Source organism: Colletotrichum scovillei (assembly GCF_011075155.1).
Source record: "Colletotrichum scovillei strain TJNH1 chromosome Unknown Contig00009, whole genome shotgun sequence".
NCBI classification, from domain to species: Eukaryota; Fungi; Ascomycota; class Sordariomycetes; order Glomerellales; family Glomerellaceae; genus Colletotrichum; species Colletotrichum scovillei.
In genome coordinates this window covers 5,513,442-5,532,249 of record NW_023336267.1, presented here as the reverse complement: position 1 = coordinate 5,532,249, position 18,808 = coordinate 5,513,442, and the positions used below count along the sequence as shown (strand labels likewise).

Sequence of the window (18,808 nt, the reverse complement as noted above, 5' to 3'; positions counted from 1 at the left end):
GGGTCAATGGAAGACGCTAAGTGGACGGGTGGATCCCTCGTAGTCTTTTTGCGTGCTGCGTTGGAAGGAAACGAAAGAAAAAAACTTGAACTGCGACGATGGAATGCATAGCAAGGCGTGCCAGGACTGGATGCTGCGGGAGGACCGCCCCGGCTAAACCTTGGCCGACCAGCGACTGTCCACGCAAAGATTTTTCCGAGAGACCGAGCAAGAGCTCACCCCGGTCATATCCAGTGTGATAGCAGATACGTACCTCTCGAGCAGTGCGCAATCGCGGGTACCCGAGTAATCCCGAGCCAATCTTTTCCGCTGCAAAGGACAAGTTCCCAATTGCGCCTGTCTCGGTCCTAGTTCGCTCCTCTCCCCCCCCAGCCGCGGCGCCGCTAAAAAAAGGCCTCACAATTTTTACCCGGCCACCTCTTACTTCCCGTCCCTCGACAACAACAAAAAAAAGTTTCTCCCTTTTTAACCATCCATCCTCCATCCCCTTGAACCTCACGATCCCGTTGCGCGGCTCTTCGTGACAAGTCCCTCCCCACTCAGCCTTTTGTATTGTTTTCTCCGGTTCGATTCACACATCACAGCCACAATGGCCTCTTCCGTTCCCTCTACCGGCTCGGCCAAGGTCGACGCCGTCGTCGAGAAGGCTGCTGCCGCCGCCCCTGGCCAGCTTTCCGGCCTCGCCCTCTACTCCAGATTCGCCCTTGCCGGTGCCGTCTGCTGCTCCGTTACCCACGGTGCTCTTACTCCCGTCGATGTGTAGGTCTTTTCTCTCTGACGATTCCACATTTGGGAAAAGAAGCTTCTCCCTGGCCGGTGCGCGTGCCCTTTCACAAGCCAAATGGCGGACAATGGAAGAGAAAAGCCGCCATCCGCCAGCGAAGCTCTCCGCTCAATCGCGGCAGTCGGCAATGACATACCGCAATGGTATCGAAGCAATTGGCACAAATGGCTAACATGGCATAAACAGCGTCAAGACCAGAATCCAGCTTGACCCCGCCACCTACAACCGCGGTATGATCGGCGGCTTCAAGCAGGTCATCCAGAACGAGGGTGCCGGCGCTCTTCTCACTGGCTTCGGACCTACCGCTGCCGGTTACTTCCTCCAGGGCTCCCTGAAGTTCGGTGGATACGAGTTCTTCAAGCAGCAGTCCATCAACTTGATCGGCTACGAGAACGCCGTCAACAACCGCACTGCTGTCTACCTCGCCTCCTCCGCTGCCGCCGAGTTCTTCGCCGACATTGCCCTGTGCCCCCTTGAGGCCACCCGTATCCGTCTCGTCTCCGAGCCCACCTACGCCAACGGTCTCATCGGTGGCTTCAGCAAGATGCTCAAGAACGAGGGTATCGGTGCCTTCTACGCCGGTTTCGGACCCATTCTGTTCAAGCAGTAAGTATAAATTTTACACCCTAGCACATTTTGGCGTGCACGATCCGGCTTGTGCACGCAATCCAAAGAGAGCACCAAAAACTGACACTACCTTTTCAGGATCCCCTACACCATGTCCAAGTTCGTCGTCTTCGAGAAGGTCTCCGAGGCCATCTTCCGCCAGTACCCCAAGAACACCCTCTCCGACAGCGCCCAGACCGCCGTCAACCTCGGCTCCGGTCTCATGGCCGGTTTCGCCGCCGCCATCGTCTCCCAGCCCGCTGACACCATGCTCTCCAAGATCAACAAGACCAAGGGTCTCCCCGGTGAAGGCACCACCTCCCGCCTCATCAAGATCGCCAAGGAGCTCGGCATCCGCGGCTCCTACACCGGTATCGGTGCCCGTCTCTTCATGGTCGGTACCCTCACTGCCGGTCAGTTCGCCATCTACGGTGACCTCAAGAAGGCCCTCGGTGCCACCGGCGGTGTTGAGATCTCCAAATAAACAACGACTTGACGAACCGGAACGACGAGGCGAGAAGATGGTTGGCGAAGAAGACGAAGAAGAAGAAGAATGGTGTTGGTTTCTGGATGAGGACAGAGATGTCTCCTCCGTCCCCTCTTCATCACCCTGGATCCAGGATTGTATAACTCCGGGAATGAACCTCAACGGCGGGGAACCACATTTTTATGATATCCTCTCACAGCAGCAAGCAGCATTTGCCGCCCCCCCCCCCTTTCCTCCACTAGATGGGGGGCTGCATTTCTTCTCTGCATTAGAAATTTTTTCTTTAACGAACATCGGCCTGGGCAAACTTCTTGTTTCATCTGTTCAGCAAGACTCCTTGGAGGGCATGGGGAACTTGGGGGTTAATCTTTTCAGGAAAACTGCCTATCATAGAAGCATAGAGCATGATAGACGAAAAGATGGCTGGCCTGCCGGAGGGTTGTATAATAGTCGCTTTGTAGTTTGCAATCATAGACCGGGAGTTTGGACCTCTCCGTTGATTCCTTGTTGACGTATACTGTGGTGACATGCTTCTATTTCATTCCATATTAGTAGAGATCAGGTAAGATGACCATGGACGTAAGCTACTGACGAAATCACAACATGACATATCCGCATCAACAAGCGGGATCGGAGCCAAGTTGTCACGATCGTCAGAGCACTTCATTTCCAAAATTCACTAGTTTTACCCGTACTGAGAGGACGGGTCACGGATAGTTGGAATGACTTTTGTGCCGGTCAAAGCGGCCCGGCAACTGGAACCATGCCGCCATGCCGCCACGACGGGATGGATACGGAGTGCTAACTAGTAAGGTGAATTCGGATAGGATGGGAAGACCGGATGGGGTCATCCGGGTGGCTAAGACTGTACCCAGACCGGTCACCGACATTTTGAACCCCTGGAGACGGGACCTTTCGAAATGGAGAGAGACAGAGGGAGTCCGGGATTCCCGTTGATGGTGCAACTATCTTCTTATCGGGCTTGTAGTAGATGACGTCAAATTGGCTGTGCGAGAGGGAAGACGACATGTATGTTTTGAAGTCAAATGGAAGGGAACTTTGCGTGGGAAATGGGAGGGTGTGAACCCTTGTGTTTGACTCCTTGAAAGTAGGAACACAGATGGAATATGAAAGTACAGGTTACTCCATACATCGTGGCCAGAATGATCATGACACTGCAGATTCGTACTCCGTACATGAGTATCCTCCCCCAACCATCCGCGTTCAAGACTCTCATCTGTGTCCAGAATTGAGGTGAGGCCAAGAACCCAATTGGGCGAAAAGAAGGACATCAAAAAATGGCATGGTTGGGCGAGGAAAATAAGAGCGGGTCAAATTTCCACCCCCACTCCGTCACCAGTGACCGTCCACCACCCACCCCGTGTTTCGACCCGGCAACCAAAGTAAACAAAACAGATGAGCACACCACGAACGAGCAGCTCACGCAAACCCCCCAGTCGATGCGCCAGCCACTCCCGTCACTTGTCAATGCAAAGGCAAATGCAGGACGCAGGACGCAGGACGCAGGATGCACCCTGGGCCTATCCCGACCCTTTAGACTGGACGCGCGCCTCACTCTCACCGCAGCTCTTTTTTTTGTGAATGCCCAACCGGCGCCAAAAGATGAGAAGAGAGAAAAACCCACTTGCAATAGTTTGACCAACCACCGGGAGACAACGAAGCATCACATATTAGCCGAGCACCTCTCTCTACCTTTCCACATCTCTGTGTGTTTCTGTATGATTGTCCAGAATAAGTTCAAAGTCAACATTGTAAACTCTGTCTTCAGACCAAGGTCCCACCTTGACTTTTACCTGTTCGAAAAGAGAGAGAGCACCACATTTCCACCCAAACCATCCCAAACGAAACCACCTCCAAAAACCGGTTGCTCCCTCGACCCGTCCCGGACCGGGGGCCATAAACAGACTGGAATTATAGGGTACCACCCCCACACGCAGCATCCTCACGTTTCTCGAGAGACCTTTTGTGTCTCTCTTTTTATCGTTCTCTCTACTCCGTAAAGAGGAAGGAGGATTATCCCAACCCGCATTCACCGCATTCCTCAAGCCCGCTTTTTTATCCAGCTTACTACTGCTTCCCGTCCCGTTCTGCCTAACGACTGGAACGTGTCTGTCTGTCTGTCTGTCGACTACTGACAGATGCTACGATCCGGGCCAAAACCCGAGGATCTCGACTTTGAGATCCATGTTGATCAGTCTTGCTTGAATACACCCGCGCACGAAGCTGCCGAGCCCGAAGTTATGGCCGACGACGTCCCCGCTGCTGCTGCCAAGGCCGACGCCGAGGAGGTTAAGACGGTGGAAGATACACAGGAGGATGTCACAGACGATACTCCAGAGGTCGTTGTGGAGGAGTCAAAGACCGAGTCGGACGATGTGAAGGAAGACGACAAGGAGGAAGACACGACAGAGGCCGAGGCGGCCGCGACAGAGGCTGTTTTGGAGGCTGATACTGAGGATATTCCTGAGAAAGAACCCGAAACAACAATTGAGGAGACTGCGGAGGCTGAGGAGACGAAGCCTGCCGCGGAGGATACCTCTGAAGAAGCCGAGACCAAGATTGAAGAGGCGGAACCTACCTCGGAGGATACACATACCATTAAGGAGGATAAGCCGGAAGCAACGACGGCAGAAGTCGACAGCACACCAGCAGATGAGGATTCGTCTGCGAATACCGATAACAAAGATACACCTGAGGAGGAGCCTTCAAGTATAGAGGCTGAGACTGAAACGGAAGCTCCGGAAGATACTCCCGCACCAGCAGCTGAGGCAGAGACTGAGCTCGAAGAGTTGGTCGCTGAAGTAGAGGCAGAGCTTCAGGCCGAGCCTGAAGTCCTCGTTGAGGCCGAGGATGATGTTGAAGAGACAGCAACTCCGACAGAACCTGAGGCTCAACCTGAGGAAGAGAGCAAAGAAGATACGCCTCTGCCAGAGCCTGAGTTAGAAGCTGCTGAGCCAGAAGCTGAGCCAGAGGTTCAGCCAGAGCCCGAACCCGAAGTAGAGGTTGAAGTCGAGGCCGAGAAAGAATCTACACCTGCCCTAGAGACGGAAGCCGAAGACGAGGAGGTCGAGAGGGGAAGGTCACTCGGCCCCGCGGCTGAAATCACAACCAGTCAACTGGCAGAGCAGGTCGCAGACTCACTCAACATGGCTCAGACAGACTCTGACGAGACGCCAACACCTGCTCCTGCCGTCGAAGTCGCTGAGGACCACGATGAGCCCGCCGGCGTCCAAGAAGCCAGTCGTTCCTCTTCTTCCCTCCGCCGCGTCTCCGGTCGCACCGATGCTCTCATTCAAGCTGCCGCCAAGGAGGTCCTCGAGCGACTCGAGGCTCAGACCATGGAGACTATCAGAAACAGGTCACACGCACGCCACGACTCCACAGGATCTACAAACAACGGCACAGAGCTACACTACGATGTGAGCACTCGCCGCGAATCCTACAACACCGACTCGCGTGCTAGCCGCCGTGAGTCTTATAACACGGAATCGCGGGCAAGTCGTCGTGAGTCCTACAACACACACTCACAAACCAGCCGTCGGGAGAGCGGCACCCGTCATCGACCTACACACCACGAGGACGGCGGCGACAGTTCCTCCCAGCACGGCGACTCGGACGTCTTCAGCGACCGCAGCCCGCGCAGCTCACTCGGTTCCTTTGACGGCAATATCGATCATCACAAGGACACCAGCAACCGCTCCTCCAAGAGATTCTCCCACATGTCAGACGACGTCTCCGTGTCCGAGATGTCATACTACGATAAGGAAGACTTCGTCCCAACCATCCGCGGCGCGCCCAGGATGCCCTTCCGCTCCCCTTCCGACGTCCGGGCTCTGCAATACTCATCCCCCGCGCCCTCCGTCACCGGCGGCTCTTACTCGCCGCGCTCTAGCAAACGCTCCCAGGTGCCGACCATCTCCCGCCTCGGCAGCCCCAACGTGTCCGCCCAATACTCTGCCAAGGGCCGCAAGACACCTACCCGCTTCAACCCTAAGAAGGAGCCCGCCCCACTCGTACTTCTTCACGTCACCCTCCTACCGCTCCGCTGGCAGTGGGCTGAGATCCTGGAGCAGACGTCCTCTGAGACCCTGTCCCCGGAAGCGAAGACGCTCCGCGAGGCCTGGCACCATCTCCACGACCGCGTCGCCGATACCGTCTGTGAGCGCGGTATCCTCCTCTCCCACCCTCAAGACGAGTATGAGATCCTTGAAGAACGCCTCCTCGAAGCCCTCGATCTGCCTCTGCGCCGGAGGGCCCGCGTCCTCGAGTGCGGGCACTACCTCGGCCCCTCCAACGAGATGACGCTCGGCGAGGACATGGACAGCGACGAGGACGAGTACGACGAGGAGTCGAGGCGAAAGAGCGCGCTGCCCAAGATGCACTGGTGCCAGACGTGTCGTCACGAGATCCGCTACGAGTCCCTCGGCCCCGGCAAGATCTTCCGCATCAAGGTGTATGCTAGCAACGGCCTTATGAGGACCGGCGCCTGGGCGGCGTGCTGGAAGGAGATGGAGCGTGTTGATGTTGAGATTGAGCCCATTGTCGAGTCGGCTGTGCTGGACGAGCTGGAGCGGCTTGTTGTGGCGCAGTCGCAGCAGATGTCGCTTGTAAAGCACGATCCTACGATTCTTGAGTCGACTGAGGGGAGAGATATGCCTGAAGAGCGTGGAATGTCGGACTTTGACCGCGATATGCCCTCCATGGAGGAGCCGATGCACGAGACGTCGCATATTGAGGAGACTCATCTCTTGGAGCCGAAGTACATTGAGAGCGAAGCTCATATTCCGGCCTCATCACCTCCCCCTGCTGCGACAGAGAATATCCGTCCTCCGTCACCGGAGCCGATGCCTCGCTACGACCAGAGCGAGGAACGCCGTCTCCGCGATGAGGCGCGCATGCGTGAGATCTACGGGCATCCTCCGGCACCTGAACCAGAGCACCACGAGCCAGCCCCCGAATCTCGGCCCGCATCGTCGCACCACGATGCCTACTCAGCTCGCTCCCCTCCTCCCTCGCAAAAGCAGCAACCTGAGCCCGAACCCCAACAACCTCACTACCACGAGCAACATCAGCACCACCAGTCCCCTCCCCCACCAGAGGAATCCTACGCCCAGCACCACCAGCGCCAACAAGCATTCCAGAACGCCGGCCTCGCAGAGCTCTTGCTGGAGGCGGCGCGGGTGTTTATGCAGGATAAGAAGAACCTTGCCATCGTGGTTATGAGTTTGCTTGTGCTGTTCATGGCGATTCGTCCTGCGCCGAGGGAGGTGAAGGATTGGGATGGGCAGTTTGTCGATCATGCTGCTGCGCCTGTTGTTGAGATTCCTGCCTCGCAGCAGGCACCGCCGTTGATGGAGAGTATCGAGGCTGTTGTGGAGTCTGTGACGGCGTCTGAGGCTTCTGTGGAGGTTGTTATTCAGCCTACGCCTGAAGTTGAAGTTGTTGAGCCAGAACCTAGTGTGGAGGCTTTCGTGTCTGAGTCTGTTGCGAGTGTTGTGGAGATTGAGACTACGTCTACTTTGGCTACAGAGCAGACTTCTGCGGTTGAGCAGGAGACTTCTGTGACTGATTCTCCTTCTTTTTCTGAGGAGATGAGGGTGCCTTCGCCTACTCCGGTTCATGAGACCATCACTACTAGAGAGTTGGTGCGTATCATTGAGACTGTGACGGAGACGGTCAAAGCCGTTGTTACGGAGACGGAGGTTGTCAGGGTTCAGCCTACGGCTAGTGTTGCGCCTGAGATTGATGAGGTCGAGGCTGATGAGGCCATTGAAGACGAGGTTGTTGCCGACGCCCCAGTTGCGGAGGAAGCTTCTGAGACTCTTGTCTCTGAGAACGCATCCGAGACGGAAGAGGCGTCAGCTTTTGAGACTGTGTCACCCGTTGACGAGTTCACAGAAGATGCTGTATCTGATGAGGAAGAGGCGCCGGCCACTGAGACAGCTCTGCCCGTCGCAGAAGACGGAGAGCATGAAGTCGCAGATGAGCTAGCACAGGATGTGAATGACGAGACTGATCAGATGGAGGAGGCGGATGAGAATGAACGGGATGAGCTGTGAAAGAGATAAATGAGTTGGTATGTGCAAGAGACGAAGAGGATATGTGAAATGAATGAGGTTAGGAAGGGAGGAGAGAAGAAAGGAATGAAGCAAAGTGTTACGATATCACACCTACGTCTTTGTTCACGCCACGCACATGCATTAAATGGTTCTTTGCATCGTCTAGCAAGCCAGCCAGTCAGTCTTTTAGCAGAGGAATCTGCCTTTACAGTCTTTTTCAGAAGAAGGGGGTGGGGTGGTATAGATGTGGGGCTTGGATGCGGGAGGTTGGGTTTGGGGAGATTTTATATAGAGATGTAGTGAGAGTGAGGCCAGCTTGTTAGAGCTGCTGATGAAGAATGGAGTTTGTCAATGTTTGCCAATTACTTGTTAAGTACATATCCTTGATATGAACATCCAATTCATGTTAGCAATGATGTCCCGCTATCTCCTTGTCACATGTAGTCTTCCATATGATCCCAGGTTCACAGACGCTGTAAGCAAGTAGTTGAATAATGATCTAAACGTAACTTTGAAAGATAGCAGAATCCGTTTTCACCTGAGCCTTTAACGTTCTTGGCTTCTCCCTTAGAAGACCTTCCCCAATCCTCTTGAACGTACCCATACTCGAGACATTTCTGTCCCCGCGAGATTCCTTCTCTTCCGCATAACTTCAGGGTCTCAGTGACACCCAATTTCAAAGGTCGAATATCATTCCCGGAGACGGCAGAGTAGCGGCCAGGTCAGTACTCGCTCCGTACGCCAGCCCCATATCAAGCAGCGCCGAGATCTCGTCGTGCTCCTCAAGAACCTTTGCAACTCCCAAATGGGTCTCTGCTTTTGCGAGTTCAATTGCCCTGGAGAAGCCAGTATCCGGATCTCCTTTAGCACCATGTTCAAGAAGAAGTTGAACCATGTCCAGGCGGCCGTGTTCAGCAGCTCCCTCAACCGCTGTTCTCCCGTCCTCGGCTGCGCCAGGCGCGTTGATATCTGCTCCTCGATCGAGTAGCATCTTGGCAACACCTAAATCGCCGCTTATTGCTGCCCCCTGCAAAACTGTGAGACCTCCTTTCTTTGCTGGCGGTGCGTTGATGTCTGGGTTGAAGGAAAGCAGAAGCTGCAGCATGGCATGTCCACACTGTTGTCTGAAGTTACACGTCGCTGCCTGTAACGCAGTTCTGCCGTACTCGTCACTCGGGTGGGCATTGATATCGGCCTCATACTCGAGTAGCAAGCGAGCAGCTTCAACTTCGTCCAAGTAAGCGGCAAACTGGAGCGGAGTCTTGACACCTTTTGAGGATCCACACTCAAGCCCACCATAACTCTGATGCTCCGCCTCTTCCACTTGACATCTAGCGTCTGTTAGTGCTCCTAACTCCAATGCCGACTCCAGGCACTTGTAATGGAGGTTATATATCAAGTAGTGCAGTAAGCTACTGTCATCGCCGTTTGGCCGGTTGACGGGCACGCCCATTGCCAGCCAATTTCGGAAACGACCTAGTTTTGAAACTTGATAGCTTTCGTACCCCGGTGGGCTATATGGAGTTCTGGTTGCGAATCTCGGGTAGAAGCGACTCTCGTTTGATTTCGCGAAGGCTTCGAGCACGGTGATTCCGTTTCTCTTCGCCGGAGCAGCCTTCACATCTGCTCCGGCACTGAGAAGACACTCTACAACTGAGGTTGCACAATGCTCGACAGCACTCTGTAACGCCGTACGTCCTCCATCCTCATGAGCAGCAAAGTTAACATCCGCGCCACGTTCGAGGAGAAAACGTGTCAGGAGCAAATTTCCTTGACAAGCCGCCTGTTGCAAGCAGCTCATTCTGTGGACTCCATAGTAGTTAAGGGGAGCCTTGAGATCAAGGAGACGGCTGCATAAGATCAAGTTTCTTTTTTTGACTGCGCTTGCCAAAGCGGTAGCTCCAATGAGTGGCACCGCTGATACTCTCGATACCAAAAGGGAGTATAACGGTAGCAAATCATTGTTTAGCGGCATCATGCTTCGATCATTCATACCCAATTGGAAAATGTCGACAAGGATGTGATCGGGCACATGGGAACCAGCAAGTAATAGTAAATACGTGATGTCTCTCCCTTCGAAATCAGTATAGTCGGCCAAAAGAATTGGTGCCTTTTCCACTAATTCCTCGTCAATGCCCAGAAACTTCGAGCATTCAATCTGACATGGCGGCGGATTTGGATTCACGCCACGTTGGAGTAGCGTTTGCACAGCGAGAGTTTTTTTTGCTTTGACGGCTCGACGTAAGACACATTCCAGAGCCATCTCCTGAAGTATGTTGTATTCTAGAAGGACTTTGGAGAGCTCGCTTTTACCGATGCTTGCAGCTTGAACTATTAGGTCAATGAGTGGTATATGACGCCGAATCCATTGCTGAAGAAGCGGATACTCTGTATCAAAACCGACGAGCTTCAAGTAAGCTTGGAGGGGCCGCAAATCGACTTTGATCGATGGTGGTATCTGAGCTCCCTTCCTAACGAGAAGATCTGCAAAGTATGGGTCGAGTTTGGAGATACAGATACTAAGAGCGTTGCAGGACAACTTGGGAGAATTCATCTGGTAGCAGCGGTTGATTTCAGCTCCTTCCTCGATGAGAAACTCCGCCATGTCTAGGTTTCTGAAATATATGGCTTGAAATAGCGGGGGCCCAATGAAGGGAACGGGCTGTCGAGGAAGTCTATCTTGACGTTCAAATATGAGAGGTGCGGTAAAGTTGATATCGGCTCCATGAGAAAGTAATTGCCTTGCAGTTGATGGGGTCGAAATTCTTGCAATGGCGTGAAGAAAAGGTGAAGACAGTTCGGGGGAAATTTCCAGCCCTTGTTTGTCGAAGAAGTCAACTAGCTGCTCCCACCACGAGCATTTGTCGGAATTGCGATGCACGTGTCTGTCTTCATATGATGCTAGTTTGAGCCGACGTACAGCTGCTTCCAAAAGGGCTTCAGCATCTCTGGGATTCATCTTCAAATACATCGCAAGTCGGTCTAGTACATTCATTTTCGCCACCCATCGTAGGAGAGAGGGAATCGCATCGAACCCTGCAATGTTGTTGCAGATGAGATGCAGAACAATGGAGAAAAATAAGTTAAGCAATCGCTTATCCTGGCACAGGGCAATCTGGCAATCCTTTGCGTCCGCGTTATCGTGATGTTCCAAGCTATCGTCGTCTCGTCGAAGGACATTCTCGGCAATGAAGTAGATCGGCTTCAGTAAAAGTAGAGAAGGATCGCCGCTTGCCAGGGTCATCCAGCTGGAACCCGAATCCGGATCCAGTTCCTGCCACCAAGATGGCCACCGAACTTGGCCGACCTTGGTGGCAAAAGTACTGATATCCCTTTCAAGGGCTTTCATGAAGTGGTTAACTTCTACGGCTATTGTCAGCGATGTCTCTCCAAGCATTTTGTGGGAATTTGGATTAACACGTACGAGAGGTATTCAATGCCATTCCATGTAGCATCCTCAAGAAGCGAGCTGATATCTTGGAGCGAGAGTTCAATGCCATGCTTGAATTGTGAAGGCCGAAGTCAAAAATAGGATATTCTGGCGTTGGACAGCGTCGCTGGGAGATATCTAATGTCGTACCCTCGCTATGCCCGTCGACACTTTCTCGACCACTTCGTGTGCGAGGGATGCTCTGGACGTGTAGCGTTTCCTTGGGACTTTCCTGGAACAGAAGCTCAGTGAAGCAAGGAGTGCTCATGCTAATATTACTGAAGTCGGAGTCGAGACAGTACGTCTCTGCAGAGGAAGAGTTGGTATTCGCCAGATCTGGGCCACAAGAGTCTGCGATACGAGTGACATCCGCTCTAGAGGGAAGTCGTACAATGCTCGACCCGGCATCTGACAGAATACAGCTCTCGGAGAGAATCTTTGTGCGCAGTTCTAGTCGATGCTGGCCGGTAGTATCGATACCAATATCTACGATGTCTTAGAGATGTGGTACTCAACAATTAGTTAGGGTTCTAGGCTGCTCACCAATTGGGACACCGCCATCCTCCACTTCCTGACCGCGAATGCCGCTATATCGACGCATCTCTCTGGCAACCCGCTCAGGGCCAAGCTGGCGCCCGTTGAGAAAGATCAGAGATTCTTTGCCGGCGGCCTTCTGCTTTTGCATCTCTCGTTTGATGGCTCTCCATTCGTTGGCGCGCACCTTCTTGAGGCCTGAATAGCGCTTCTTGAACTGTTTTATACTTCTCCAGTGTTAAAGGCTTGATGAAAAACTTTTTAGGGGTAGACAAAGGTTTAAACGTACGTTATCCTCAGTTTGTGTCTCTGATTCAGAGCCTTAATTGTTTCCTCCGCAGATCTGTCTTCAGTGACGTAGAGTTGAGTGATCTCATCATTCCAACTCTCCCACTGGATAGCAGACATGATGGTGGTCAATTGGGCGCTGCCGCGATATCTACGACTGTGTAGAAGAGACGTCGGCAACTCCACGACTTGGCGATAGAAATGCGGTGTGAGACTGAAAGTACTACGCCGGATTCCGAACCAGAATGCTGAGTACCAATACGTGGTCATGCGATTTATATGTCAGTATTCGATAAATGATTTGGAGAAAAAGGCCTTTTGTGAGAACAGCACCAAGCAAAGTACAGCCTGATGAGCTGACGGAGACTTCTGCTACATAATTACTCAAAAGACGAGTGACAGGGCATTGGCCGCCTGATGTTTGCCAAGGCTTATCAAGAGATACTAGAGCTGTGAAAATTATGCAGACGACCAGTGCCAGAGCGAGTCGTGACGAAGGTGTGTAACATCAGAAATTGATAGGCTTGCAGGTGTCTCTGTGTCTTGCCCGCACACACCAGCTGCATGGGCCTTTTGCTCAAGGTGCGTGTGGTGCCCAACAGAAGCCCCTAGGCAGCAAAAGTTCCGGTTGCCTGAAAAAAGCGTCGTGGCGAACTACTCGACCAAATCAGGCGGTCTATGCCAATTTAAAGATTTCTGATACGTTCCCAGTCATCGAATTACGACACTTCACAAAGAGGCTACGGAACAACTGACTGGAGGAGGATTCTTGGGGCACATGCCTCCAAGGCTGTGCCTTTTAGCTCTGCCGGGACTCTGTTGATGCGACTTCGAAAGTAGTTGCATTACGGCCTGTATACCGAGTGCTCATCGAATTCTTTAGGCCAGAAGGTATTGAAAATCGTGTTCGCAAATTGACTACAAAATCCACTCCACTAATTTGCAATCAACACGTCTTCGCATTATTGAAGCTTGACTTGCAGAAGTCCCCGCAGCTCTGATTATCTTCCACCTGAGAGAAGCTTTGGCACGATGATCCGAGCTGACAGGAGCATCTCTATGGCAAACTACCGTTAGAATAATTGGGTAGAGCAAAGTAGGGCGCAGAAGGTCACCCAGTTTCGAAAGTCTTTCACTTTCGGGATAGAGGGGCGAGAAGGCCATATTGGTGAAGAACTTACATGCAGCGCGTACGCGTTTCCTGCAAAGAGGGAAAAGGCAACGGCGATAATTGAGAATTGCATCGTTTATTAGGGGCTAAACGGATGTAGAAACGTGAATGACCCGTTTTCTTGTGAGCTAATTGAAGGTCCGATGGACTGATGGTATTGATCCAAGCTGTGAGTTAATGGGAATTCGTTTTGCATTTATACTCCTCACTGGGATGGGCGGTAGATGCTTCTCCTGCCCTTTCAGAAATCGGATGCTTACGACAACTTCCGGTGATGAAGCCCCCGGACCGGCGACTTTAGGAAGTTTATGGAGTTTCGAGGGCTTTTCTCTGTTTTAGAAAGCATTCCTGGAACACACCATCATGCCACGCCTCCGCGGCCTCTAGTTTCGAACACTTTCACTCATGTCTTTTAGAAAATGACAGCAAGCTTTTGCAGTACGTATGGCATGGACGTGAATTAGCCCGCACCGGGTGTACTTATCCTTGTTCACATGGCGCTTCGCGAAAGCGATGAAGAGTCATGGTCTACTTTTCTCGACCAGGGATCTTCTTACAAGCTGAATAGGCTTCAGACACTTGCCACTTGACTTACAGATATCAGTTCAACATAAGGAGCCTGGCGGTGACCGGGGCGCAGCACGGGCAACACGCCAGGGTGAGCATTTTGTGGTGAAAGATGTTGATGCTGGAGGACCTCCCGGCTGTCTCTAGTATCCCAACCATCAGCAGTCTCAATTTTAAACCGGACTCAGCCGAGTCTCTGATAATCATATTCATTTTAGGTAAATGTAACGTTTCTCAATACCTTAGTCTTTGATCGTGGGAACGAAAACTCTCGAGCAAGATGTCTTGCTCAAGAGGAAGGGACAAAGGTGCCCGCTTGACTACCTCCGATTGGTGGAGCGCATCCGGCGGACCCACCAGAATTGCTTGCTGGCGCCGATAAGCCAGATATCTGTGATAAGATAGCGATAAGCAAAAAAAGTTGCCGACCGTCGAGATTTTTGATGGTCAGGTCCCCCGCCGTCGCTCAGACACTGATTAATTCGTCGACTCCAATCGCGAAACCAGCAACCATGGGAAAGCGCAAGGTCACCGCCCTTGAGAAGGTCGATGTCGACTTGTAAGTGACCCGCGATCTAGCCGACACGTCAATCGCTAACAAGCACAGCGCCGGCTTGCAGTACAAGATCCGCCGCGATCCCAAGTCGTACGAAGAGAACTTCCTCCAGCAATGGGGCCAGTACGAGAGTCAGCGCGAGGTCTTCCTCGTCTCGCCGACGACAGCGACGAGAGAATACACAGAGTCCTTCCATAATCTCGTCGATCTCCTCGCCCATACCGTCGACCTGTACCCAAAGCACGCCGTCGCGTTCCCCGATGACCTGAAGGCGATCCTGTTGCAGCACCACGAGGTCCTGCACCCGGAGCTGCGCGAGAAGATTGTCGGAGCTCTGGCGCTCCTCCGCAAGAAGGACGTCATCGACTCGACGTACTACCTCACGACACTGTTCCCCATTCTCGTTTCTTCGCCTAGCAAGTCGCTGCGAACGCTCCTGTTCGGCAAGATCCTTACCGAGATGCGCAACGCGAACTCCAAGGCGACGAATCACCCCCTCAACCGCACGATCCAGACCGTCCTCTACAACCTCATCACGGCCGACCGCACATCACCGAAAGCCGTCTGGGCTGTTAAGCTGACCCGCGAGCTGTGGAAGCGACAAATCTGGACCGATGCAAAGACGGTCGACGTTATGAAGGAAGCGGCTCTGTCCGATAACGAAAAGGTTGTCGTTGGTTCCGTGCGCTTCTTCCTCGGTGGCGACAAGGAGCGTGAAGAGCTGGAGGACGACAGCAGTGACGAGGAGCAGATTGATTTGCAAAAGATGAAGCATCAGATCGGCATCAACAAGAAGTCAAAGAAGCAGGCAAATGCGTACAAGAAGGCCGTTGCCAAAATCCACAAGCAGGAGCGCGGCAAGGGCAAGCCTCACCCGCTCAACTTCTCCGCCTTCCACCTCCTGCACGACCCTCAAGGCTTTGCCGAGACCGTGTTCCAGAAGCACCTGCAAAACACCAAGACAAAGTTCTCCCACGAGAACAAGCTCCTCGTCCTGCAGCTGGTCACGAGACTGGTTGGTCTTCACAAGTTGACCATCATCAGCCTGTACTCGTGGTTCATCAAATTCCTTACGCCCCGCCAGGAGTCGGTCACGTCTTACTTGGCCTCTCTGGCTCAGGGAACGCATAGCTTGGTTCCCCCTGATGCGGTTGAGCCCCTCATCCAGAAGATTGCCAACGAATTCGTCTCAGAAGCTGCCGCCGCCGAAGTGGCTGCCGCTGGTCTGAACGCTATCCGTGAAATTTGCGTCAGACAACCTCTGGCCATGTCTGATACACTGTTGCAAGATCTTGTTCAGTACAGGAAGAGCAAAGACAAGGGAACAATGATGGCGGCCAAGGGTCTTCTATCTCTGTACAGAGAGGTTGGCGCTGATCTGCTGCAGAAGAAGGACCGAGGCAAGGACGCATCCATGGGCCTGAGAAGCGGAGAGATCAAGACGAAGAGATTCGGCGAGGAGGAAGTTGGTGGTATTGAGGGCATTGAATTGTTGGCAAGATACAAGGAGGAACAGCGTAAGCTCAAGCGTGCCGCCAAGGGCTTGCCAGAAGACGGCGCCGACAAGGACGAAGACGAGGACGAGGAGGGCTACAAGTCAGAGGACTGGGAAGTGGACTCCGATGATAGCGACGACTCAGGCGGCTGGATCAACGTTGATCACTCGGATGATGAGGACGAGCCTGCGCCGAAGAAGCGCAGGACAGCAGAGGATGGCTCGGATGATGAGGAGGAGGACGAGGAGGACGACGCAGATGAACTCGAGCGGATACAAAAACTCGCCACGACCACCATTCTCACACCCGCCGACCTCGCGAAGCTCCAAGAGCTGCGCATGGAGGCCAGCCTCAACAAGACATTGGGCAAGACTTCAAAACGTTCCAAGGAGGCTGAGAAGGCTCTGGCCCGTCACGCAGACGACGGCCTTACGGCCGAGCAGATTGAGGCTCCCGCCAGGCTGCGCAAGACGACCAAGGAGGAGAGAGTCGCTTTGGCTCAGGAGGGCAAGCCGGGCCGCGAGGAGCACAAGTCCACACAGGCCATCCGCCGGTCCAAGAAGGAGGCCGAGGGCAAGAGTTCGACGAACAAGGAGAAGGCGCGCCAGAAGAACTTCATGATGACGCTGAACAAAGCCAAGTACAAGAACAAGAGGAGTTTGGTACAGACGAAGAAGGTGCTGCAGGGTCACATTGAGAGGAGTAAACGTGGCGGAAGACGTGCCAACGGTACATAGGCTGGGCGAGGCTGTTGCAGAGTCTCTCTGTTTGGCAGCTTGGCTCTTAGTTTGGGGATGATGGCGTATGTAATCAAAAGCTCTGTGTTCCAGCATGCAAACAAATAATCAAGTGCTTGGTCAAGTTCGCGACGAGTTCTCACAAAGTTGACTCCATCTATTAGGTCGCCTATCGACAGTTCTACCCTGCGAAAGCTTCAACTTCAGTCACCTCTACCTTGCCTTGAGCTGGCCTATTCTCTCAAATCTACTCGCCTCTTCTTCAGCAGCATTTTGACCAAAAAACGAAGCATCGCTTCCATCTTCAACACAACTAAACCGGACTCAGTAGTAAGAATTACCAATCCTGAATACCCACCCCTCACTTGAGGCTTGCAGACACCAGGTTCAATGCTTCTTGTTCGCGCGAACGGGTCTTGGCCAATGTTCCTTCTTCCACGCAGTCCATCCTCTCCATCCGACCATATGTTTGGCAGCCAGGCAATCTGCACACAACTTTTTGCCTAGTCGTGCAAAGTTCTGGCAACCGCACTTCGTCCTCGTCAAGATACCCGTGGAAGACACAGCTTCCGCAGGCTCGTCGCCGATATCCATCGCCCCGCCCTGAGGCTGATTTTCCGGCATATCATCATCTCGACATTCGCGGCAGTAACCCTCGGGAGTCCGGTGGACCTGGTGACCGCAACCCGTACACTGCATGATCTCCGCCGCGGGCAGGCTCTGGAGAGCCTGTAGGGGCTCGGCGCTGGTCGTCCCCTCGAAGAGACACTTTCTGCAGTGGGACTTACCTTGCACTACGTGGTTACGCTCACATATGACGCAGATTCCCTGTGCGGTGAAGAAAGCTGTCAGCGGTGTGTTTGGGGTGTCTGGGGCGATGCAGTCTTCGCAGCGCTTGGTGCCCGGAGGCACGGTCTTGGTGTGGCAGACATCGCAGAGGACTGGCGGTCTAGTGAGGTTTTGTGATGAGAGAGGGATGCTTCTGACCGGGTTGGATTGACTATTACCTTCTTGGGAGCCAGAACCATTGTCTGGGCCAAAGGCGACGAGAATGCAGATGCACTCTGCGCATCGCCGTCGGCCGGGAGCACATGGCACTCCTGGTCTCTTACAGCGGACGCAGAGGAACGGCCTATGGGGCTGGAACTGTTGATACTCTTGGGATAGCCTGTGACTGTCATCTTGCTTTGGAGGGCTGACGGGGGCCACTGACGCTTCACCTGCGCTGTCGCGAGTTGGGACGCCGCCGGTGCTGAGTAGGAGAAGGGCTTCAGCGGCGATATTGCGGAGAACCTGCTCCCTGATGTTGGCCTGCCTGCAGTTCTCGCATACGGTGGAGACGGGTTGTCCGTTGGTGCCGATGGGTTCCGGGCCTAGAAGGGTCTCGGAGCATTGAGGACATTTCCGGCAAGCTTGGTTATCGGCATACTGAGGATTGTTGGCGATGATGGACCTGAGAGGAGGAGGGTGACTGGCAAGCTGTCTGAGGGCCGGTTCGATTGGATGGGGCTGAGTTGAAGGAAATCGGGGACTGGCTGGATCTGAGAGCCAGTTGATCCCCGAGGAACGTATGGGCCTCGGCGGTAGATCGACAAGATGTCTGTTGCTGGGCTTAGGGGGTCAGGGGATGTTACTGAACGTGTGTTTGGTCCGTTACGCGATGTGTTGATATTGAGACGAGGCCTCTTTGGTGAACGATCTGTATTTGATGATTCCACCCATCTCTTACCAGAGTGTCCGGGAGTACCGTAAGGCATATTGATTTCCACTGAGAAGGCTGTTAGTTGTGTGAGTGTCTAGTTGACTTACGAGATGCTGCTGTAAATGCTGTGGTTCTTAAGTACGAATATTGATGGGGGAGGCCTAAGAGAAGCTGAGATGATAAAGATGCTCCGAGAAGCCACTTCCTTTTCTGAATTCCTGTTATCTTAAATACATCTTGACTGAAATATTCGTGTCTCGAAATATCCACGTAACACGGCTTCAAAGAGCTAGTTCATTGTTCATCGACTCAGCTCGAATGACAATTAGAACGAAGTTCTCGACCTTTCTAATCTCGGCATGAATGGAAA

The 18,808-nt window shown here is 53.2% G+C and overlaps 4 protein-coding genes across 4 annotated transcripts; 3 read left to right on the top strand and 1 right to left on the bottom strand.

Moving 5' to 3' along the window:
- Nucleotides 1–378: 378 nt before the first annotated feature.
- On the top strand, nucleotides 379–2,369 carry HER10_EVM0000058 (uncharacterized protein). Its single transcript, XM_035469853.1, has 3 exons — nucleotides 379–759; nucleotides 971–1,390; nucleotides 1,490–2,369. Exons 1-3 carry the CDS (start codon nucleotides 590–592, stop codon nucleotides 1,872–1,874), a joined length of 975 nt encoding a protein of 324 aa, XP_035328713.1. The 5' UTR covers nucleotides 379–589; the 3' UTR covers nucleotides 1,875–2,369.
- Nucleotides 2,370–3,628: 1,259 nt separating this feature from the next.
- Nucleotides 3,629–8,091, top strand: HER10_EVM0006778 (uncharacterized protein). Its single transcript, XM_035476354.1, has one exon. The coding sequence runs from the start codon at nucleotides 4,037–4,039 to the stop codon at nucleotides 7,955–7,957; it is 3,921 nt and encodes a 1,306-aa protein (XP_035329524.1). The 5' UTR covers nucleotides 3,629–4,036; the 3' UTR covers nucleotides 7,958–8,091.
- Nucleotides 8,092–8,633: 542 nt separating this feature from the next.
- Nucleotides 8,634–9,062, bottom strand: HER10_EVM0011628 (uncharacterized protein; the record flags this gene model as incomplete). The annotated part of the gene is made up of 1 exon (XM_035481056.1): nucleotides 8,634–9,062. One exon carries the CDS (start codon nucleotides 9,060–9,062, stop codon nucleotides 8,634–8,636), a length of 429 nt encoding a protein of 142 aa, XP_035330115.1.
- A 5,382-nt stretch (nucleotides 9,063–14,444) lies between these two features.
- HER10_EVM0011711 (uncharacterized protein) lies at nucleotides 14,445–16,738 on the top strand. The gene is made up of 2 exons (XM_035481134.1): nucleotides 14,445–14,506; nucleotides 14,555–16,738. The coding sequence occupies exons 1-2, from the start codon at nucleotides 14,460–14,462 to the stop codon at nucleotides 16,734–16,736; spliced, it is 2,229 nt and encodes a 742-aa protein (XP_035330126.1). The 5' UTR covers nucleotides 14,445–14,459; the 3' UTR covers nucleotides 16,737–16,738.
- Nucleotides 16,739–18,808: the final 2,070 nt, after the last annotated feature.